Genomic DNA, 24,081 nt, shown 5'->3' with positions numbered 1-24,081 from the left:
AAAAAAAAAAAAAGCGGAGCTGCCAGTTACGCGCGTCAGTGCTTCCTCAGACTTGGCAGATTGTTAACGGAGACAGCTCTGCGTGCACATTTCCCCTCCAAAAACCGTACCAAGCCTACTTTCCGCCAAATCTGTGAAACATCGTTTCATCGGCACGATGAACAATCGGGAGCCATTGTTTTCAAATGAAACACACACTTTTGATCCAGTAGAATGTCACCTTTTGTCTATTAATAGAACAAAAAATCATGAATATAATATTTTATCGTTATAATAATATTTTATTTTATCATTATTATAATACATTTTATATTGACATCATTTATGGAATTGGACTGAAGAAGTGTTGTCTGGATACATCTAAACTGTGAATTGCTTATCATTCACTTGATGTTAAGCCACCATGTTTCATTTCATTTCTGACAGACATAACCAGACATTCAGTTTCAGAGGGAGTGGAGAAAATCAGTGTGTAATACTAAAATGTGAATGACACAAAATTTCCATATAGAAATGTAATATTTCTATATGGAAATGTACCTTTAAACTATTATTTTAAAACAATTAATTTTGCCTACTATATTCAAGACCACTGACATAGTAGTTTACTAATGTAGTTTATTTGTGTTGTGTAACAAAATAGCAGCCTCATTCAAAAATTCAAAAAATAAAATCACTCAAAGCCATGTGAAATTATCATAAAGGGCTATTAATAATGTGTGATGTGTGACTTTCAGAATGTCATTACATAAGCTCACTGAGATCTATGCATTTATATAGTAATAATGCATAATAATGCTGTCAAAGTGCATCAATAAATGGTTGTAAAAACAAACGATACAGATGGTAAAATTCCAGAGGATTTTCCCTGGCAGTCACGCTGGAACGTCATTATGTTTCCAAGGAACCACACAGGAGCGTATGTGTGAATGCACAAACACATGTTTTGCAGAGGAAATTTCTAATTTTCCTGTAATAAAATGAGCGCTTGCCAAAAAAACCCATGCTGGGGAAATTAACTTGGGAACAAAAATATCACTTATTTGCCTTGTGGAGTTTGGGCGCATAATTCTAACAGTGCTAACCCAACAGCCAGCTTCAAGTGAAGTGCTACATTAATGACATAACTATTCATAACCCTTAAACTCATAAACTCATTTCATCTTAAACAGGGAATCTTTTTTATTCTCAGCTTTTATAGTGTGTGTGTATATAATGTTTGGGACAAAGACATATTTTTTTTTATTGGTTTGGCTCTACTCCACAATTTTAGATTTCTAATCAAACAATTCGCATGAGGTAAAACTGCACATTCTTTACTTTAATTTAACAGTATTTTTATACATTTTGGTTTCACCAAGTAGAAATGACAAAAGTTTTTAATAATCCCCTATTTCAGGGCATCATAATGTTTGGGACATGTTAAGTAAATAAAATTAGTCATGTTAGTACTTTATCACATGTCCTTTGCATGCAATGACTGCTTCAAGTCTATGACCCATAGACACCACCAGGTGTTGAGTACCTTTGCTGGCGGGCTAGTTGCCTTATGTTTTCACTTAAGCATATGAAACACTCATATCTCTTGGAAAATCTCTTTTCTTGCTTTAGCAGCATGTTTAGGATCATTGTCTTGCTGTAGGATGAAGCGCCATCCAATAAATTTGGATTGAATTTGGTTGAACCTTATCAGATAAGATGCTTCTGTACACTTCAGAATTCATTCTGCTGCTGCTATCAGCAATTACATCATCAATGAAGACAGGTGAGCCAGTATCTGTGGCAGCCATACATGCCCAAACCATAACACCCCCTCCACCATGTTTCATGGGGGTGGGGGTGGTCTTATCTGTCCGCAAGACCTTTTTCCAGAACTCTGTAGGCCCGATTTAGCTGCTTCTTAGCATACTGTCACCATGCCCTCCTTTAGGGGTTAGCATCTTGCAGTGAGCCTCTGTAATTCTGTTTGTGAAGTCTTCTGCGGACAGTAGTCCCTGACACATTCATGCCTGCCTCCTGAAGAGTGTTTCTGATGTTTGCCGGTTTTTCTTCATTATGTAGAGGTCTTCCTTGGCCTACCTGGCCCTTTGTGATTTCTGAGCTCACCAGTGCTCTCTGTCTTCATGGTTTTCCAAACAGTTGGGCAAGGTCTGGCCTGTGTTTCTGACAGTTTTTTCCTCTTTTCTCAGCAGCCTCATAATGGCTTTCTTGACTTTCACTGGTGCAACTCTGGTCCTTATGTTGACAAATGCCAATAACAGTCTCCAAAGGCAATCAAAAGCCTAGAATCAAAACTAGATACTGAAAGCTCTCTTATACCTTCACTAAGGAAGCTGTTGAACACACCTGTCTATTCAGAAACTCCTGTGATGCCATTTGTCCCAAACATTGTGATGCCCTGAAATGGGGGGACTATATACAAAAAGTGCTGTAATTTCTACATGGTGAAATCAAAATGAATAAAACACCCTTAAATAAAAGCTGTATGCTTTAACTACTTATGAATTGTTTAATTGCAAATCTAATACTGTGGAGTGCAGAGCCAAATCAAGAAAAAATGTCTTTGTCCCAAACATTATGGAACTCACTGTATATATATATATATATATATATATACATATATATATACATACACATATATATATATATAGGTAGCTCAATACCATTTGTTTGTCAAACCCAAGGTTGTTTTCCTAAGAAACGTTCCTTCTTCAATTGAAGGGTGCTCTGAGCAGAAGATGAGACAACTTACTTTCACCAGCAATGTTGGTAATAATCTGATCATTTAAATGCAGTGACAATAGACTGGGAATCTGTGTTGCGTAGCTGACATTGTATTAAAAGGCTTCTTACCAAGTTCACAGATGTTACTTCCTAAGGCTTGAGTGGTGTTAGATGTGTTGTCTTCAACACAGAAACCATGCTTGCTGTTAACTTCACACTTGTTCTTTATGTTAAAAAACAGTGCCACCACTTGGTGGCAGAATATGACCACTTATCCTTTGGCATCTTATCTCCTGGCAGTATTTACAAAATTCTCAATTATGTCCTATGTTTTAATGAGATGGGTACTGGCATTTTAAGTCATCATTTTCCTTCTCTCTATTAATAAGCATTAATTATGGATATTCTTGTGACAAATATGCATTACAGCCTGTTGTTTAAAAGATTATGTTCCTTGGCAGGTGCACTTGATTGATGATGCCTCAACATAATTTGTGTATTCCAGGGTGATTATTGATAAATAAACGTAGTGACTAAAATATCACTTTGAATTACTCGCCTTTTTGTGTTTGTAAACATTATATTAAACTGCTTAAATGTGGTAAATATGCTCATCATTCCAAAGCGATTGAATTTTAGACGAATAGTCATATAATTAATGCTGCAGTGCTGCAGATGTTATTCCAGGGCATTGATTACCGCATCCTGTAATTGTTTTGTTTTGTACTCGCTGGGAAGCTCCTACTCACACTTCCCAATCAAATCCTGACCAAAACATGACCGCGGAGGATTTGTGCTCCACTGCCGCGGATCAGGCATATTGAGAAGACATGCTGATAAGCAGCTGCGAGAGATTCCGGAATCGATACTACCAAGGCTGCTAGAATGTTCTATAGATGTAGGTTTTCGCACATTGAGCACCAATTAACCAAAATTTAAATTCAGTGCCTCTTATTGATTGAAAGGGTAAGGGCAAAAGTTTGCCTCTAAATTGGTAGCAAAGCACATAAACCTTTGGCATTTTCTGTCAAAGTTGTGGTCAGATAGCATTTTCCTCATTAATTTTTCACAAAGCAATCATTTATTCCCCAATTTTGAAGTGATATTTCAGAAACTTGCTTTAGGGGTGTATAGGTTAGATGCAATTACTTTAGTACACTGGATGAACCAGCTGGGCTGAGTGAAACTTGGCATTCAGAGATGAGTATTATAGGCACAGAAAGTAAAACTGTTGTTAACCTTGATTTTCTGTGGATTCCTGATGACATTTTTTGAAAGCTCCTTTTAAAACTGCCTCACCTTATGGAGACATTTATTGTAAGGAACATTATTCCTGTCATGATGGAAAACCTTGAACTGAAAACTTTTAATATCATGCTATGTTCATCATCTCTAAAGACTTTTGCATTTTACTGGATAAAGTGTTGTCAGTGGCAAACTGTAGTGATGACAAATTATCAGATAAAGGTGTGTGAATAAAAAAAAAAAAAAAAACTTTAGTCTCTCGTTTTCAGCACCTAAGCAGTATTTAAACACAGAAAATGAGAGTGAAGACATCTCAGAGCAAATTGTCAAGTTGCAAATCTATTTTATTTAACACCACTCCTTTTCTCTCGGTGTAATTGCAGACCTGGGCATGGAGCCTTTGATGAACAGGGACCGAATAAATGCCTGGGTAGCTTTTGAAGTGCAAATATGTGTTTGAATGTGCTCAGGAGGAGACAGCCAATCAATAGTTTATTGGCAAAGCCTTCCTTATTTTTATAATTACATATGTTTCCCTGAGAATTGTCCAGTAACCATTCATGACAGATGGAGGAGATCCTGTGGCTTCAATATACTTTTTTGAATTTCTGACCAGCAAGCTATCTGCTGGTGATGACTGATATTGCGGTGACTTTAGGGAAGGAAAATGTAGCTTGCTAATTTTATGTCCTATGTCCCGGAACATTTCTTGTTTAAGTAATAATCGTGCACTTTGTGCAATGCTGCAGTTGGGTTGTAGGCAGTATATGTGACACAATGCAAAAATAAGGATAATCTCAATTGCAATTAGTTGTCGCACAGATCCTTTAGCACAGACTGATGGAAAGAAACAGTTGGAAGTATTATCTCTAATAAATATGCGTATTTAATTGATAGTATTTTACAGCCGTAAGCTAGTGAAATCAATAGCTTAAAGATTGTGATGATAGGCTGAAATTAAGTGTTTATTGTGAGCAAACCCAAATTTGTTGATGAAAATAGTTTGTAAAGGCACCCATGCGTTGTGAGTGTGAAAAAAAAGTATGTGTCACGGAAATTCTAACTGAAACGCCTCACTGCCAGCCAGTGAAACTGCATTAAGCATCAGAAAGAACTTGTTAACAACTCTAATGAGTATTGAGTCACAGCTAACAAGAAACGACTGGTTATTTGCAGCTGGTGGGGAGGGGGGGGGGAGAAAAACTGGGTTTTTTTCCCTTCTCAGACACTCATACTTGAAGCGTGCCAGCAAATGTTATCACACATCCTACAGAACTGAGCAAACTGAATCTCTGCTATTTTATTTAGTGAGTCAACCTTGTTGTGGATACATTGATGTGGCACTGAAAATTTAAAAAGTTCTTTCAAGAAGGTCTACAGTGCAGTTGAACTCATTAATAGGGTGCTTAAAGTTTATTATACTGACATTTTACAAAAATCTGTGCAAATATGTGCCCCAGTAAGGTACATGTATGCTTCCTTTTTATTGTAATCAGCATTGGAGTGCGGTTAAGTCTTGCTTTCTCTGCTTCCTCTGCGCAAGGTTGGCTACGCTTGGCCTCTGTGGAGCAGCACAAAGCACGTGCTGGGTTAGGGGTCGGCTTACGTTCGCTGTGAAGATGCAGTGTTGATAAGATTATATAAATTGGTTTGAAGAGAGAGCTTTTCTTATTGTTCCTTTGTATACATTTACCATTATACTCATTAGCTTCCCATTGCCTCCCAGCAAGATTCTCCTTCACTTCCCCCCCTGGGTCTCGTGGGAGGCAATTTGCATCTCCCCACAGATCCTCTTTTGGGTTATTGAGGAAATATTACCCCTGTTTGCGGTGCTCCTTTGATTTATTTGTTGCTCTGACTGATAGAGCGGTACTCAAATGTTAATGAACGGTCCCCGCGCAGGCCCCAGCCAGGGCCTGCTCTTGATCTTGGCTGAGTAGGTATGATTGACAGGCGAGCCCCAAAATAATTATCTGCCGCCGTATATCTGTTTAACATAAGCGGACCTCGGGAAGCGGCAGTCCCAGGCGCGGGCCAGCCGGCGGAAGATTCCGGCTCGTCGCCCCTCCGACGACAGGGGACCGTGACGTCGTCTGTTTGGGGACAAGCCAGCGCTGGGTAGGATAATCTACACGTACGATAGATTGGGTCTGTGAAAAGATAGGGACAGCGGAGCCAAAATGGCGGCCATTAACGCAGCCCCTTTTTTAAAAAAAAACGTGTTTGTTGTCTTGAACAAACGTGACCGATTCTGCTTAAGCATTTTGTGCCGTGTGCCATCGGAAGGCTCTGCGCCATGTCTCAGAAAAGCACTCGTTGTTTTAAGCATATGCAGTGTCTTCCAAAATGATTTACACCCTTGCTCATCAAGGGTGCTGATAATTTTGGAGAACACTATGCATGCGGTTTATTCTTCTGCCACTGTATTAAATGGAGTAAGAGACACAAACACATTAACATTCCCTTAATGTAACTAATCAAAATGTAATTAATCGAAATTAACCATTTAAGTGTATTTAAGATCTCCACACTCCTCCCCTCTCCTATTTGGAATCATCAATTTGGTCTTTGATCTGAAGTCGCTAGGATGTCACATGAACCCATGCAAGGACCACAGCAGGGTGATGTGTGTTTACTCCCTTTGATGCCCTTACCTGCACGTAAGCCGTGGTCCGTAGAGCCTGGCTTAACCTGCCGAACTCACGGCAGCACAGAGCCAAACATGTCCTACTGCTGCTATCCCCCGGTCATAGTCAGCTAATGGCATAGCCCAGGATTCAACCAGCACTGTTTGGACTGTAGCGGGGGTGTCCAGCCTTATCCAAAACGGGCCAGTGTGGGAGCAGGCTATTGTTTTAACCCAGCACTAAGTCACATGATTCAGCTTATCTTTGTCTTCTTGATTGAAGACCGTGATCAGTTAATTTGATGAATCTGGTGTCGCAATGCTGGACTGAAACAAAAACCTGCAGCCACACCGGCCCTTTCTGGGTAAGATTGGCCACCCCTGGGTTATAGGGTCTGGCCCACGTTTGTGTCAGACGCCTTTACCACCTAAGCCTGCCAAGAGCCCCACATTCATGTTAAAAATGCCTAAATGGTTTTCTAGCCACATTGTCAAAAATGAATGAACAGAGAGAACAGCTCAGGTGGAAAGCAGATCTAACTCGACAGTGTCCTTCTTCTTTTATGGACTTCTGTCCAAGAAGCCTTAAAAAACCACAACTGTGTACCAAATCTGTCCTCATGGGATGGTCCCCGTGCCCGTTGCCCTCTCGATTTTGAGAGAAACCTCATTAGAACGGCCACATGCATGAGAAATTTGAGACCGCTCGGTTTTTAAAGAAGTTTTAACTGACAAAGCCCGGGGAAATCCTCATCAGACATCCCCCCTTAATCCGCTTAATTTTGAAAGGTATTGTTTAAAGCTTCAAAGTTTATATCGTTTAATCCTCCCTAACACTACATGCAGCAAATGAGGCCATGTCAGAAGCTTGAGCAGATATAATCTACTCCACACACCAGAAATCCTCCTTCAAGACAAGGCTGCATAGGTTTCCTGTGAACTTGCCGTTTGATGTTCCTACCTGCTTGCGAACATGACTTCTGCCTTAACCCGACTGTCACTTGTTCCCTGTCCCCTTTTATCACACAGAATGTACCTGCTACCCTTTTCTCATCAGTAAGTCTACTATCACTGTGCAGAGGTATTTTATTTATGAACTTTTTTTGTGTTTTTATGGTAAATCAAGGTTCTGAGCTTCAGTTTGGTGGGGCGTGGTTATAATTTATTTTAGATGAGCCCCCCCCCACCAGAGTGACCATGGCTTGTTTGCAGCCTTACCTGAAGTCAGTGTAGGGCGCAAACTTACATATCCGTACGTATTCAGAGTCAGATCTGTTGCAGGTTTTTGTGAGGTGTACCGTTGAAAACTCTTGTCTCAACTCGAAACAGTTAGACTTGCAGCAGTGATATTCTCTTATTGCTCTAAATTTATTTTCACAAAAACAATTGCTACTGCAGCATTTCGCCTGTCATCTCGTATTCTGCTATTGAAGCCTCTCTTCAAACAATACTAGCCAGCCTGGGCCTGAGGTCTAAAACTGGAATTTTCAATCAATCAGCTGTAACTCTGCCTCCTGGTAGTAAAATAAAGCAGCGATCCTCTGAGCCTCTGGCTTCACTCCAGCATTTTACAAGGCAATGGGCTTCTGCAAGTCTGGACTTGTTTCAAATAAAGACCAGAAACTTTCTTCTGGTAAATACTGTCTCCACAGAAAGAGAATTGTACTACGGTGCCATTGTTTTGAGATTTCATTCAGTTTCCTGTTCTCAACTCCATATTTATATCCTTTCCTGATCACTCATACATCTTAAATATAATCTTATATTTAATATTTATCTGAAAATGTTATTTTCAGAAAAATATCCAATGTATGTACGAATGCTATCGATTGTGCCAACTGTGAATGTTCTGTATTTTTCTGAAACTGTTTGCCCAATTAAGAAATTAGCGCTAGGGTCACCATTTTTTTTTTCTCTTCCAAAACAGCTTTCTCAGCTGCATTTCAGTCATCCCTCAGCATGAGGTCAGTAGAGCCTTCTTTGATCGCAGGTGTTAGACAATTATCACATTACACCTCCCCAGTCATCCACATTGATAAGTCAATTGCCACTTAACGATGATTGACAGCAGTGTTCCCACACTGTCACATGCTACTTTCGGCGTGGTTATTGGAACGACAGACATGTGGCAGTATCGGGTTTCTATCGTGCTGCGCTATGTTGTTTATTTTTATCCTGGAAGCTGCCTGCACACATAAAGAGTGTGGTTGCATCACATTCACAAAAAAATAATAGACAGAAGGCTGTTTAAAAAATAAAAATAAAATTGATTCGAACAGACAAACTGAAATTTAGTTAAAAAATGTAAAGTTTAAACTTTGTGGATGAATTTAATAGTGATCAATGTTTTAACAGTATCCTCTTTCATTGCTTGATGATGCTTATGGCAAACCTGTCCATATGAACAGACCCATCCTTCTGCATCAATGGACATTGACACATTGGCTGTTTATTGTTTTGACTGTGCTGTGCATCTGCTGAACCAGTGTTTGGTATTCATTTTTGAGTTCTTCAATCTATAACATGATTGTATGTGCCGTGCGTTCAAATGTGTACTCTTCAAACTAGCGGATCCCTTCAATGAAGCCTTTGCCATGTACTTCAATTAACGTGAGCTACATCCCCCCTTCTCCACCCTGATTCCCGTTCCATTCCCCACATCCTCCCCACCTTCTCATAACTACCATATATTCCCCTACCCCCCAAGTAAAAAAAAAATTCCTTCTCTACCCTCCCCTTCCACATTATAATTCTAGCGACAAAGGATTGCATACTGTATTGCCGAGGTGTTACGGCCCAACCATTGTACTTCTCATTAATTGCTGCTCGGGTTGTTGGTGATTTATTAATCTAGGTCTTTTCCTTGTTTCCACTAATTGTAAGTCGCTCTGGATAAAAGCCTCAGCTAAATGCCTAAAATGTAAATTTAAAATGGCCCTAAACTCTTGAACAAGGCTTTGCACCTTTGGGTAATGTATGGCACGGCAGAATACCGACTGCCCCATCTCTGGCTCAGGTGGGAGTGTTATCGGTAGGGTCTGAAGCTAGTGCTCCTTTGTCATGCTATGTTGTGCAGCGTTCTGCTTGGACAGTGCTTTACAAATGACTCCTATGAGTTTATCAACATGGAAATTGATTGGCTAAGTGCACACAATTTGGGGTTTTCCTGTGCACTTCAAAATTTACTGGTTGGGCTGTTGGGTGGCTCATTTGGTGAAGGCAGCAAGCCGTAGTGCGTAGATGAGCCCCACGGTCTGGGATCGAATCTGCACCATGCCAGTGTCGACTAGACTGTACGTCTTCGCTGTCCTTCCTCTACACGTGTTAGGAAAATTCATTGCTTTTATGAGGATCACAAATAACCACTAACTTTACGACTAGTCGGGTTATTGTGCTAATGCCATGGGGACCCCTGAGGATATCGATGCATGTTCAGATGCAATTTATTACATATTTTGAGAAGATCATGTTTAAATAGGATCATGTTTAAAGCGAATTTGCTCTATATAGCCTACATACTTGGCCTGTAGGGTCCCTGTTCTATGCTTATTGTTCTACATATTCTAAATACTGATATTAGTCGGTGGACCCCTGCTTTATACTCTTAAATTGCCGCTAACTTTTTTTTCCTTTCCTTTATTTCTGAGGTATTTTATGTCCTTGACTCTTACCTCTCTCTTTTTCATTTATCCCATTTTTCTCCTGCAGTCAGTGTCCCAATTTATCGCGGTGATTTACACCCTTCATTTCTCTAGTGAAACAGTTCAAAACCTCGCTGGGGACATGAGTGAGATGTATTTCTATTGATTCGGCAACCTCGGGGTTCTGTGTGTTTTCTCTCTCCTTTAGATAAGGTGAGCAGAATTAAACAGAAAAGTCCAGCTTTCGGAGTGCGACTGCCTAGCATGGTAGCGCAAGTTTACCGTGTGTAGTAAGTAGCCGCATCGCACTGTATGGCATTCTCAGGTTTCCTAATAGCCTCACGAATTGCTGTTATTTTGTTGTCAGCAGACGCCTTGACTTATCTTTGTGATTATTTTTGGGGGCGAGGAAGACATTTTGGTTAGCGGCGGCGGCGGCTTGGGACGATTAACGTCTGTTCCATCTCGGATGACAGAAATAGCGCCTCTCCCCGTGATCCTGACATGGGCGCAATCAAGTACAAAATCTCATTTGGACGAAAGCGTTGGCACCATTATGGAAACATCTTTTATGACCTTTTTGTGGAGAAATGTCTTTTTTTAGGGCTTGGCAGCATTATCGGATGGCCATATTCAGGCCAGTAATTGGCTGCTTAGTTATTCTTTGAAGTAAATGTAAGCATTGGAAATTACAGGAGGGCTGAATTATCGCTGTCTGCTCCTATGTGTAGTTCTAAGTGCTGGCGGAAGAAAACTTTCAGATAGAGGCTACTTTCAGATATCAGTCGGTATTTGATTTTCTTGTCTTCGCTTAGGCTGGTCTAGATTTTTGCGGCCCGCTTTAGCCTGCGTCGATGAATGGAGAAGAGCCCCCTTTTTTTCCGCAGTGCCACTGAAAGAACGCTCTCTCCTCGGGAACAGAAGTGTCGGGCTGAATGCTGCCCTGTTTGTTTTGAGCCGCGCTTTGATACTCTCACTCTTGAGAGGCAGCTCCATAAATTCACATTGTGTCAAATAATCAATAGCTCCCATTATCCAAGGAAGTTGTGTAGAACAGCACTTGAGGAACCGCTGCCCTTTTGTTTAGATGTTCCTTCAGAGGGGGCTTCGGTGGGGAGGCTGGCGTGTGTGTGTGTGTTGTTTGGGGGTGGGTGGGGGCAGTTATCACCGGCGTTGATCCTCGCAGACAGCTCTGACAGTCGGAGGGGCCGGGCTCTGACTGGTCCCAGTTGGTCCCCCCCCAACTTTATCCACGGAGCTGCCAGTCTGGGCGGAAAAAGTCCGTAGAAGGGATGGATGGATTCTCTGTTTGTGCGCTGGCGTGTTCCCATTCATTCTGACAGACTCAATCAGCTCAGGCCTCAGCACCAAGCCCATCTCTCTTCCTGGTAGGACAGTAGAAAGCCTACCTGAGAGTCCGTATGCACAGATGGGCCTCCCCCGGCATTCAGCGAGTGTTGTGATGTTTTCAGGTCTTTGACATTGACCGGGGCCCATTTTAGAAACAAATGCTCTAACGCGGCATTGTTCTATTGGCAAAGAGATTGACAGGCTAATTTACAAAGCAAATAGTTTCGGTGTATATTGTGAACGTGCAGACCATATGGATCAGGCAATGTTGCTCCCTCCTTAATGGTAATTTAATCCTTGAATAGAAAAGCTCAAATCTCAGTAGAGCATGATCTATTTAAATTGTAAATTTTACGGCGCTGTAAATTCATTGTTATTGTTTGGTGTCCCGCCATTTCATTTTTTTATAACCTTTTTTTGTATCTTTTTGCATATTGGCCCACCTTGCATTGTTACTCAAGGCAATTGTTATTGTTAAATTTTGTTTTGTTTCGCCAAGTTATCCTGTTTCTGGTGTTTACAAGAAGGATAGTGGGAGACATTGTGCACATTGATACATGCATGTCGTACACCTCCCTCGCCATTTGCCTCTGCCAATCAGAACCACCTCTCTCAGCCACTCCCCAAAACATCATATGGCTGTCATTAAAAACAAAACAAAACAATAGTTAAAAAATGTCTGTGTGTTTTTGTGAAAAACAAGACCACGGCAAAAGTTTAAATATGAAAAGGTCAGTGGGAACTCAGTGACTGGTAGTTCATACCTTGCTTCTGATTATTAAATATCCCAGGAAGCTTCATCTACAGGGAGTTCAGAATAATTATGATAATATGCAATTATCACATTGCTTTTTTCAGCAGTAACCTCAAGATGAAGTGCAATACGGGTGTTGCTGCAAGTGCTGATAGTTCGACAAGAAAGAACCCGGGAACTAAAGGAAGAAAGCCTTCAGACTTTGGAGAAATTGTCTCCATCTGACTAGTGTTTAGTGATCTTTTCCTTGTGTAGCTTAAGATACACTGCACAATTTGGTGGGACTTTTTAGAAAGTATATAAAGTGATGTGAAATAGGAAATTATTTTTAAGCAGCTTTTCAGTCTTTTTTTTTTTTTTTTAAAGAATACATAAAAAAATACAAATCGCTATATACAAATAACAAAACTGTAAAATGACAAAAAAGTTTTGAATCTAAGCCTGCCTTTTACTTTAATCTTTTGAAATATACTGAAGCAACATTTTTCTAGGCGTGCCTTTCAGAGACCCAGTTGCTGTGTATAGAGTCAGGATGTTAGGTTCTGAATAGCAAGGCTGTTAATGAGGCCTGTAATTTTAGAGCCCACATAATGTTCCTATGGCTTGCCACCCTGCTGTTAGGAGGGTAACAGTGAAGTTTGCTTTAAATGCGGAGCGTCTGTTCTCTCTCCCAACCCCTAACACTACAACAGATGGGGAGAATATGGAGCACGGAAGGTTTTACCTCTGAGGTGGTAACACTGAAGCCACTCATTAACACTGAATTTACCACTTCGTTAGCAACGTGGCTTCCTGTTGAGAGCAGCAAGTATAGGATGTCAAATCCTCTGAGCACACATTTGTCTAGCTGTAGGACTATAACCGCTCTGGACGTTAAAACAGACAAAATGTCACCTCACGTCTCGTAGTTCGTTTCAAGTGATGCTACTGGGGCGACAAAAGTGATTAGCTTTAATTTATTTGTGAAATACTTTTTTCCTCAAAGATTTGCAGGAGTGCAACAGAGTGGCCTTGTTTTGTATGATGCCCCTCCCCCCCCCCAACCCTTGTCAGATCTTTTTTTTTTTCAATCCGTCAATCTGTCTGGCTTTATCGTCGCTGTTTGTGTGTACCAGTTTATGGGGATTTGAGAAACAACAGAGTCTCGTGCTGGGATCTGTGTTGGCACCATTTGAGAGTGGTAAAATGGAATATGATCTCATTGGAGGTGTACTTTGTTCCCATGGAAATTGATCAATTTTAGCAGCGGCTGAGGATTTGAAAAGGGAGAAGCAGGAGGGTTGTAACTCAGAGGTGTGCTCACATAATTAGAGTCCTCACCAGAGTATTCAGGGCTAACAGCGGGGTTTGTTGTGAACAGAAGTGGAAAAAAAAAGCGGGTGTCGGAAAATCATAATGCGACACAGATTAATGCCCATCTCATTTTGAGGAGCAGGGAAGTTCTTTTTCAAAGGGCTTCGTATCGAAGAAAACGTGCATTGTGAATGACTACATTTGAATATCAGAATTTTAAAAGAGGTTTTGAAATGGATATGCTTTTTGATGCCGTCGTTTAAATATAATGCTGCATGTTAAACAGTAGCTGTCACGAAACTCTCTCGTATGCAACTTCCACATATCTGTTGTTTGGCGTTTGAGTCCGTGGAGCTAATATGGCGGTTTCTGTCTTTCAGAATAACCTGCAGAAATGGCTGATTTGAAACAGTATGTGAAAGAGGAGACTAATATGGACTCAAAGGCTGACAGGCCGGACATCACTCAGGAATCATTAAAGAATCAGACGTGCTCTCCGAAGAACAATACTTCAAGTCTGCCGGCGCAGCTGTCCTCGGACAGCCGCGAGGAAGCCGCGAGCGGAGCCCAGCCGACTCCATTTGTACACACCGGCATCCCCGCGGTTCCCCGCGCAGGCGACGCATTGCCTACAGGAGCACTTGTTAATGGACCTGCTTCACACCCCACCTCAGATGAGCCCAGCGCCCCGAACAAAGGCGGCGTTTCGCCGCGCAAGGCCCCGCCCGCCGAGAGCGCCGGGAGGCTCTCCAGCCCCCGGGCGCCGGACCCGCCCGGCGCGCTCCGGCCAGACGCTCTGAAAAACGCGGCGGGGCCCTTCCCGGATACGCCGCCGGGGCGGCCCGGCGCCAACGGCAACGGATCCGAAGCGCTTAGGGGTGGACCGCCGTCCGGGAAGAGCGGGAACGAAGCGCCAACCGGCCAGACGGGGGCGGGGTGCGTGACTAGCGGCCGGACGATGTGGGACTTCCAAACGGAGTCTTCGGAGAACTCCTCGGATGATTGTGGTCCGGGCTGGGGCCCCCGGAAGAGATTCGCGCGGCGCCTGTGGATTGACTGCCGCAGGGAGGGAGATGAGGAGGAGGAGGGTTCTGCGAAAAAGGCCGAAACCGTGCCTCCGTCCGTCAGCCAAAGGTGGAGGAAACGCAAGGTGGACACGGCAGAAGTGCCGGGCCTGAGTCCCGCCTCCAAAACCTTGCAGTCCAATGAGTGCCCCTCATCCAATAACGGAGTGCTTTCCTTCAGGAGAAAGCCTGGCTTGCAGTCCTCCATGGATTCGAGCGAAACTGTAGTGGCCATCAAGCAGCTCATCGCACGCGCCCCAGCAAAAAAGAACTTCGACGGCAACGGCTTCAGCCAGGCGGACGGCTTCTCCTTGGCGGGCGGAAAATTTATGCAGCCGAAAACCGAGTCGTCGACAGGCTCGGGCTCAGAAGAAGAGCCCTCCTTTTTCCCGTGCACAAAGTGCAACGTTAATTTTGAGGAGAAAAGGCATTTGCATAGGCACATGACGTATCATTTAGACGGGCATAATCAGGCTCGCCACGTAAACGCTCCGCAGCCCTTCATCTGCAAGGAGTGCGGGCGCTCGTTCCGCGACCGCGGCTCCCTCCTGAAGCACATGACCATCCACCAGGAGAGACGCGAGAAGCTCATGGAGGAGATCAAGGGGCTGAGCGAGCTTCAGGACGAAGGCCGGGCCGCGGGGCTGCAGTGCCCCCAGTGCGTTTTCGGAACCAGCTGCCCCAAGACGTTCGTCCAGCACGCCAAGACGCACGAGAAGGACAAAAGGCGCCACGTGGCCGCAACCGAGCGCGAGCCGGAGACTCACCCGCGCGCCGCCCACCGCGTCGCGTGCGCGCCCGGGTGCGCGCCGGGGAGGGGGACGCTCCCGTTCGAGAAGAACGAGGCGCGCGTTCCCATCTTCTTCTCCTGCAGAGTGTGCCCTTTCAGCGCTCAAAGCGAAAGCACTCTGGTGAAGCACGTCGAGCTCGCACACCGGCAGCTGTACGCAAGCGATTTTGAAAGGCCGTCCTATGATGAAACGAATGACTACACGTTTCAGCCACAGTTTCCTAGAGAATCCCAAAAAGCAGATTCACAAAGGCTGCAGCTGAGTCCAAAGTTTTGTATACAAAGACAGGCTTTCAGGAAAAGAGCAGAATTGCCCTTTTGGTCTGACCTGTTCATAAAAAGTAAATCCACATATTCTGGATCTTGCAATATAGTTGCACTGTTATGCACACCCAACACAATACTGATTTATGTCTTTACACTTGTGACAGTACTTCTTTAAGTAACAAAAAGCACTGCTGTTTCACGTTATATACACAAGGTATAAAAAACACAACACGGTACTCTTGACGGGGAATAAGTTGAGCTGGGATGTAAATTCAGCGGTGTGAATTGTGACCTTTATTAGACAGTGAAAATGAATGTTTCTGTTTCTACGTCGTGCTGCAGAATACGTTCATTGCAGTCTTCCAGGAACAACATACCAAAGCGAAGTTACTCCACCGTCATTTGTGGTTTTGTTTGTTGTTACGACACGAGGGACGGAAGGAAATTCTTCCCCAAAGTCATCTGCATAGCAGCGGCACTCCAGTCAGAACTGGTGTACTAAATTGTGTCTTCCATCTCAGCCGTTTGTAGATTTGTGAACACCTCCATGTTTATTATCAACAGCAAAATGCGCGCTCAACTGTGCAGTTTGAAACATATGGAATTGTTTTAAATATTTATGAAAGCAGCTTCATATTTTGGGCTCTGCTCTTTCCCTGAGCAACCCTGAAGTCCTGCGGGGCGTGCGGCATCTCGCAAAATGGAGCGAAACAAAAAGTTTGTGATCAATTCAATTATTGTAACATGTACAAAAAGAATAAATGTCACTGCGCTCCTTTGATATTCAAATGAATCTCTGCTGAGTTCTTTGATGTTGAGCTGGGAACACATCAGCTGTGTTTACACACCTTTGTTTAATGTCTGTCCAAATAAGAGTTTCAGTCGTATCCGCGGAAAGACGTAAAAGACGATTTAAAATCAGGTTACTGAGCCATACTGCTAAGTTTCATCTATTACAATAATCTGACGATGTTCCACTTGTATAATAACCAAGTCTGTTGTGAATCCTGTACAAGTATAATTACTGGCCTGTGTTTGCCTGAAAATGTTGGCACACACTTCACAGACACTGATTATAATTTATACAGTGGAGGGCTGAATGCTGAAACCTTTAATGGAGTAAATATGAATGCAACTACCTGTCACAAACTGTATTTAAGCGTTGAGGGGTAAGCTTTTGTTTTTTCGCCCAGAATTGGCTTACACTGTCTGTCTGCCACCACTTAATTGAGAGGATTTTTGGTGTGCCTTTACTCTAAAACATGATGTAGGCTACAAAAAAGTCTTTTGGCTTTAGGGTTGTAAAGATTTTGATAATTAACTAACAGGAAGGTTCATTTGTGTCATATAATTGTCAGTAAAACAATTCACAGGTAATTTGAATAACCTTTAGTAACTTGTCACGGAAACAACAGATCTCTTAGTAACAGATGTTTTTTTTATTAGGTGTGAAATGAATGGGTAGCTGTCACATTGTGATATTCACGCCATTACCAGTAGCTTTCTTCACATATTTTTTTTTAAAGGACAGGCTGGATACAACGTGATACTGTCTTGTCAAACAATCAAGTACTGTACTAGCCTGTGTTGAATAAGAAGAGGACATTAATGGATTGTTTCATCATTCATACTGTCACAAAATATTTTTTGTAAGTTGCAATAATAAACATGTCCGTGCTCAGAGTAATATCTTTCTCTTCAGATCTTTTGTGAAAGTTTATAGAGTCACGGTTTCTATACATATAGAAATTTGTTTCATATGCACAAATTGTCAGACTGACATATGGAGACATTAAATTGCGATAAACGTTGCCTTCAACAGCACTTCTTAAAATGTGGAGTGCAAACCTGATCTTTTGAAATATAAAAACAGATGGTTGAAGAGTTGAGGGCAGATAGGGAATAGCAGTTTAACTTGTTAATCTCTGTGCTCTCGGCAGTGTTTGATTCCTCCAATTGCCATCTTTGCATCAAACGCACAATCAAACTGAAGATTTTCAAAGTGCTTTTAAAAAAACCCCTGGAACATGGTAACAATGACTTAGTACTAAGTTATTCATTCTGAAGTCAGACAACGTGTGTAGCATCCAAACAAACCGCTATAATTGAGATAAGTGTTAATGAAGTCAAAAAACAGGCCCAGTATGCTAATCCAGGGGCTTTGGGGCATTCTGTAGATCTGTTTCTTTTTGACACATTTGAAGATGTTCTACTGTAGAAAGCTACTTTTAATGAGCTGTTGGAGCAACAACAGATTTGAAGTTTTATAATGTGTTTTAAAATTTTTCCTCAGTCTGCGTTTAAAGCGCAAATGTTTTCTTTCTCCCATTGCTATTTTCTTCCAGAGAAAAGTGAAATAACCAAGAAAGTGTGCCTGCACTGTAACGCGACCTTCCCGAGCGCAGTCAGCCTGTCCAATCACCTGCGAGCGTACGCACGGCGGAAGAGGGCGGCCTTGCTGGAAGGAACGAGTAAGAGTGTCACTGCCAAACCTTGTCTTCCATTTCACCGTGGGTGTCCGTGGTTTAACGAGCTGTATTTTTTGAAAAACAAAACAAGGAGATTATTTTTTTAAACAAACATTTTTTTTGAACGTTTTTCACCCTTTTCTCCCAAGGTGGAATACCCAATCATATTCGTCATCATAGTGCTCATAGCTGCAACCTCCACTGTCAGTTTGAGAGCGCTGTGATGTCATCCACCGCTTCTTATCACACTGCAGTCTACAAGTCGGGCTCGCACAGACATGAGTCGGAGGAAGACGCTTCACCCTATTAACTGGGGTCGCTAGCTGAAACCCGCCCATTACGTTTACATTACAATAATTTAGCAGATACTCTGACTGCGTAGGATAAACAGAAGTGTATCTTTTGATTAACATGAACAATAGTGCCAGAGCTTCAAGTATAGACAGAACATCACTAAAGCACTTGTGCAAGTTAACTATCGCTAACCAAATAAAAATCCAAAATGAAAATTCTGAATGCGTATAATTTCCATAACAAGCTCTAAGAACAGAAACATAAAACTATAAAAAGGTAACAATAAAAATGTCATTAAGTAGTACAAATGGTGGAAGTGCTAAGGGGGTGAAGATGGGAGGGGAACCAAAATGTCTATAGAGATGGGTCTTTAGTCTGCATCAGAAGCCAACAATTCTGCTGTCATGAGCACCTAGAACAGTGCTTTAACAGGTTGGGCCACCCAGCAGTCGAACAGCGAGATTTTGATGAGAAATGCTATATGGCTATATCTGTGAAGACAAACGCTAATCATTATCATTCCCAATAACATGATCAATGTACAGCACTTCAGCAGGTTCATTGTCTGGTCTGTTTACTGAAATTTGCAGCAAATGAAACGTAATGGTATAAGTACACACTTCAATGGCTTTAGATATGTTCCAGTTTTCAGTTTTTTGGTCTGTGTTGTTGTTTCATTAAGTAAGCAAGGTGCACCTTAAGGTACCAAGTAGCCTATTGGGGCTGCAACAACAGAACATAAACTTACTGCGGATCAAACACCCTCTTTCCCAATTTCACTGAAGCACCAGAAATGAAATGTGGGGAAGATAATATATGTGCATGCTAATTCTGCGACGTACGCTAGCTCTTGGGGAGTCTGTCCGTTAAAGCCTGATTCTGCGAATGATTATATTAATTTATAAAGGGAGACATCTCACGGAGCGGAAGCATCCGAAGCACGCGTGTCTTGGGTGGGGGGGGCGGGGGGGTGAGGATTATTCTTTTTTTATATTATTCTTTTTTAGGTTATGACTGTAAACAGAAGAAGCCGAGATCGAGGCCCGGGCCTAAGAAAAAGATATTTGCACTGCCGCACTCGGCCGACGAGATCTACAGGCTCACCTGCAGGTACCGCGCTCTCCCTGTCTGGCGGTTTTATGCGCTGAGCCCTTTGTTTGCTTTGCCGGATGCCGCGCGCGAAATAATAAATAAGAACAGCGGCGCCGTCGGAACCGTGCCGGTCCAAACCGGCTCAGAGGAAAGCAAGTGACCTTTTACCAAAGGTCCCCCGACATCATTAGACCGGCTTTGTTATCGTCTGCCAGTCAGCGGGACTCAGACAGCTCGGCGGGCGCGCGTAGTTTCCCCTCGTAGTTAACGGCCCTTTTGCCGTAAGCGGGCGTTTTTTTCTCGTCGCCGTTTGCCGTCGTTCTTAGGCGGGGACGGGGGTGGGGGGGGACGGGGGTGGGGGGGGGGGCTAGGGCGCTTTGTTGTTGTTATTGTTTAATCCCTTTCCCCTCCCTTTTCCCATAGGTTCTGCGACCTAGTCTTCCAGGGTCCCCTGTCCGTGCAGGAGGACTGGATCAAGCACTTACAGCGGCACATCATGAACGCCAGTGTCCCGTGCACGGGGGCGGGCATGGTGGAGGTGACCGCCCTGCCTGCGGAACCCCCCTCCACGCCCGAGGAGACAGCGCCCCCGCTGGTGCCACAGGCAGCATCCTAAGCCAAGGAACGCACTTTAGTTCATTGACTCACTATTTCACTTTAAGTCAACTGTACATATGTAAACATAAATGCATATAAATATATAGAGAGATCATTTTCTTATTGTGTATACATGGCTCCCCTTCCCCATTTTTTATATCGCTGCCCTCTAAAAAGTGCAAACTGTGTGATTGACTGTAGTTAAAACTCATTGATGGTGCATCAAAGACAATGACACATACACCAGATGGTCTACATATCTGTGTGTAGCATTTGAAATGCAGTGTTGCAATATATAGGATATATAGTAAGATATATTATATATATCTTACTGGGGTCCATTTTATGATTCCGATATAGGTAATTTTATTTGTTTCCGTTGCCAATGCCAACCCACTACCACAAAATGCAACCCTCATACCTCAGAATGTGTCAGATACTTTGTCCATTAGGTCAAGAGTGGTGTATGGCAGCTACGCTAATTAGATTCCATCCATAGAGTCTACAGTTGTACAGTTCAACAGTGAACGTCCTGGCTAACTTATTTATTGTCAGGCAATGTACACTTTTGCCTGGTAGGCTTTTTAATTATGCTTATCAAGATTAAGCTCACAAACTCACTTTTTATCATTAATTAATTACACAGAAATATTCATCTTTGTAACCAGAATCACCATGCCGATAAGCATCAATTTCATTTTCTATACAAATTACTTGAATAAAAGTGCAGTGAACATTTGCCAATGGAACAGCCATTTCTAACTCTTACCAGTAGCCTCTCAATATCACGCAATATAAAGTTTATGACTTACATGTATTTCTGTAGTATTTATTACTTATTGAAGCTCATAAATATGTAGTATTTATGTTTAATTCTGTAACTACTGCAGTAACTGACTCATAATGAAAAACGTATAGAACCAGATTTAACATTCAGCAAGGTGTTTTAATTGCTCATTTTAGTGTAAACCATATGGATATGGTGCTGAAAACTTATATATGGTATGACTCGTAAATGTCTGAAAGGGCTCCAAGGGAGGTGCTTTGAAATTGATTTGTTGGATCTACCAATCTTGCATAAGTCAGATTTTGTAACGGGCATCTTTTTTGTATGTCCATGGTATATCTTAACCCTTTCTTATGGGGTTCATTTGCAAAAATATACCTTTTCCAGGACACTCAGTATATATATTTCTCCACTCGCAAAAGCTATGTTTGTTAAAACTATATAATTGTAAAATGAATACTTCAACCAAAACTCCCTTGGTGTCCTGGAAGGATCTGTTTTACTAATCCTGGTTAAAATGTATGTTTCTTTGCACAAAATGCCACAAAATCTAGGCAGGCATCTATATTTGAGTTTTCGATGTATTGTATACAAGATATAATTTCAGATTCTTGCTGTAGATATAGCAACTTATGGTAAAATAAAATAAGGAATATACTCTTCTTTTTATTTGACTGCATATGTTTTTATCTATTTGCAAGAAAGGCAGCTTGGTTCATCCCTCATGGTGAAATTATCCAGACAACATGAAATATTGGAAGAATAAACCTTTGCGAGAATCCATTTAAATGTCTTTATGTCCTCTGAATACATATTCATACAGTTTCACAGTCACAGCTTTAGTGTGTCAGACTCTTTCTGTACTTATTTACCAAAGTTTCGGTTTACCAGGAATGAAATATTACAGGGTGATTAAAAACACATTGTACAAATTGCGTTAGAATATACAAACTATGAATTCAAGTAGCACTAACATGATTAGGTGTTCATTTAAACAGTTACCATAATCACAGTATATTTATAAATAACACCGTGCAACTGCGAATGCTAACAGAACAGTGCCAATTGAATGCGTGTGATATTCAAACTTAAATGTCATGTGATGCATGTTGATACATTTTTGATGCATCTACATAGCTCAGGAGGTAAGACCGATTGTCTGGCAGTCGGAGGGTTGCCGGTTCAAACCCCGTCCTGGGCGTGTTTAAGTGTCCTTGAGCAAGACACCTAACCCCTAACTGCTCTGGCGAATGAGAGGCATCAATTGTAAAGCGCTTTGGATAAAAGCGCTATATAAATGCAGTCCATTTACACCATTCACTGACAATTTCCTGGATTCAATCAGCATTGTAAAATAAAAGCAAGTGTTTCTTTCTCATCGCCTATATGGTTGGGCACATTCGCTTGGGTGATAACAAACTCACCAAACTGTGCTTTTGAAGAAAGTTAAGGCCCAACTAACACTAGCATTTAACTGAGTCAAAGTTAAATGGCCAATGTATTGTAAACATGTGACACTAATAGACAAAGGTGATGCAGTTGTTTTCAAAATTCCGTTTGGAAGTAGCCCCAATGACTTCAGATTGTTGGTAAATCAATTTGCACATTTCTCTATTCCCCATTCTTTAACATTGTGATATTTTTTCTTCTCCACCTTGGTGTATGTCATATCGCTGGCAGCCGAATTCCCTCTCTGCAACACCATTTCCCATTTTATTCTGCAAGTAGAATCCGTTTTTCCATAAATGTTTGTTGTTAGTCCTGGCAACTCCGCCTGACTTTGAGGATCTTGCATTTTTAAAAGACTGTACCTCTATTGACATGATTGAGAAAACATACTGTAGGTGATAGCAAGTGGCCTGAAAATATGCAAAAACTGTAATACCCAAATACAAGTCTCTCTGCCCTGCCCATGAGCTTTATCAAAATGTAAAAAAAAAAAAAAAAACACATTAGCTGTATTTGGGGAAAAACCTAATGTACCCCTTTAATTATTTAATATCCATTTAACTGAATTAATTTTCACTTTCTGTTTACTTATACTGTACATCTGTGGAAGAAGGGTTAGCAAATCTGTTGAGTTCCGTTACACTTTACAAAGGTGTAAATATTTTCTCATACACCACATTAGAGTCAGATATTTTTAACAATATAGGGACTACTGCACCATAAGACCTTGTATACAGTAAACACTGTATATGATGTGAATATACATAGAGATAAGGGCTTTTTTTATTTGGATACATTTGTCAAGCACAACGAATTTGTATTTAAGAGAGTTGTGTCCTTTTGTCAGGGTTTTTTGAGATTGCTGTTGAATGAGTTATGTATCTTGTGAGACACTCCTCAGTTTAACCAGTATGTATGCTAACAATATATTTCAATCTGGTGCATTGGGGGCTTCGGGGGAAATCAATTTTAGGCAGGAGTCATTGTGTGAAACATTTTGAAATGCTACTGAATTTTTAAATGTGGAGATAAATACTCTAATATGGGATCCTTTCAGAATTATATTATTCTTTAATTCGTTATTCTTTTATTATATTAATCTGGGCCATTGCTGAATGTGTTCCCCTCTCCATCACAATACAATACAAAACATCAACCTGGAAAGTTGATCTAGCAATGCGCAATACATAATTAGGCGTGATTTCCGTGCACTTGTTTTGTTCTTTGTGTCGGGGGAGGCAGTATTTGATAAAAAAACTGTAGTTTGATAAATGCTTTTCATAGGTTTGCTAAAGATCAATGGCAAAGGGCTAACCCCGCAGTTTAGCATTTTATCTCGGGTAGTATTTAAAGCAGTGATCAAAGCTGTACAAACCAATTGCCATCATTTGTCTCCGGAGGGAATTTGAGTACATTAATGCTTTTTCTTTGGGAATAATTGTGCCATTCTGTGACTTCATTAGGCCCCATGGCTGTATCAAAAGATGTTCTCCATGGAGGTTGGAAGTCATGTTGTGGGCAGACAGCCTCCCAAGGGGCTGAATATATAAAAAAAAGATTTTAATGAGATTGCAGTACCATGACCAGGTTTTTTTTCCGCCAGTGGTAGCATTATGTATGAGAGAGAAGGGACATAAAGA

General features: G+C 41.7%; 1 protein-coding gene across 1 annotated transcript in view; it reads left to right on the top strand.

Annotated features, from left to right (window-relative positions):
* Positions 1 to 21,775, top strand: part of LOC135254088 (zinc finger protein 644-like) — a 33,479-nt gene extending 11,704 nt beyond the window's left edge. The window contains exons 5-8 of the mRNA XM_064334040.1: positions 14,014 to 15,868; positions 18,017 to 18,225; positions 19,524 to 19,626; positions 20,032 to 21,775. Coding sequence (XP_064190110.1) covers positions 14,028 to 15,868; positions 18,017 to 18,225; positions 19,524 to 19,626; positions 20,032 to 20,224 — 2,346 coding nt within the window. The 5' untranslated portion in view covers positions 14,014 to 14,027 and the 3' untranslated portion in view covers positions 20,225 to 21,775. The remainder of the gene's footprint in view (positions 1 to 14,013; positions 15,869 to 18,016; positions 18,226 to 19,523; positions 19,627 to 20,031) is intronic.
* Positions 21,776 to 24,081: the final 2,306 nt, after the last annotated feature.

The sequence above is a fragment of the Anguilla rostrata genome, chromosome 4 (assembly GCF_018555375.3).
Source record: "Anguilla rostrata isolate EN2019 chromosome 4, ASM1855537v3, whole genome shotgun sequence".
Lineage (NCBI taxonomy): Eukaryota > Metazoa > Chordata > Actinopteri > Anguilliformes > Anguillidae > Anguilla > Anguilla rostrata.
Note: the sequence above shows the minus strand (reverse complement) of the source record. Positions and strands in the feature narration are given on the sequence as shown.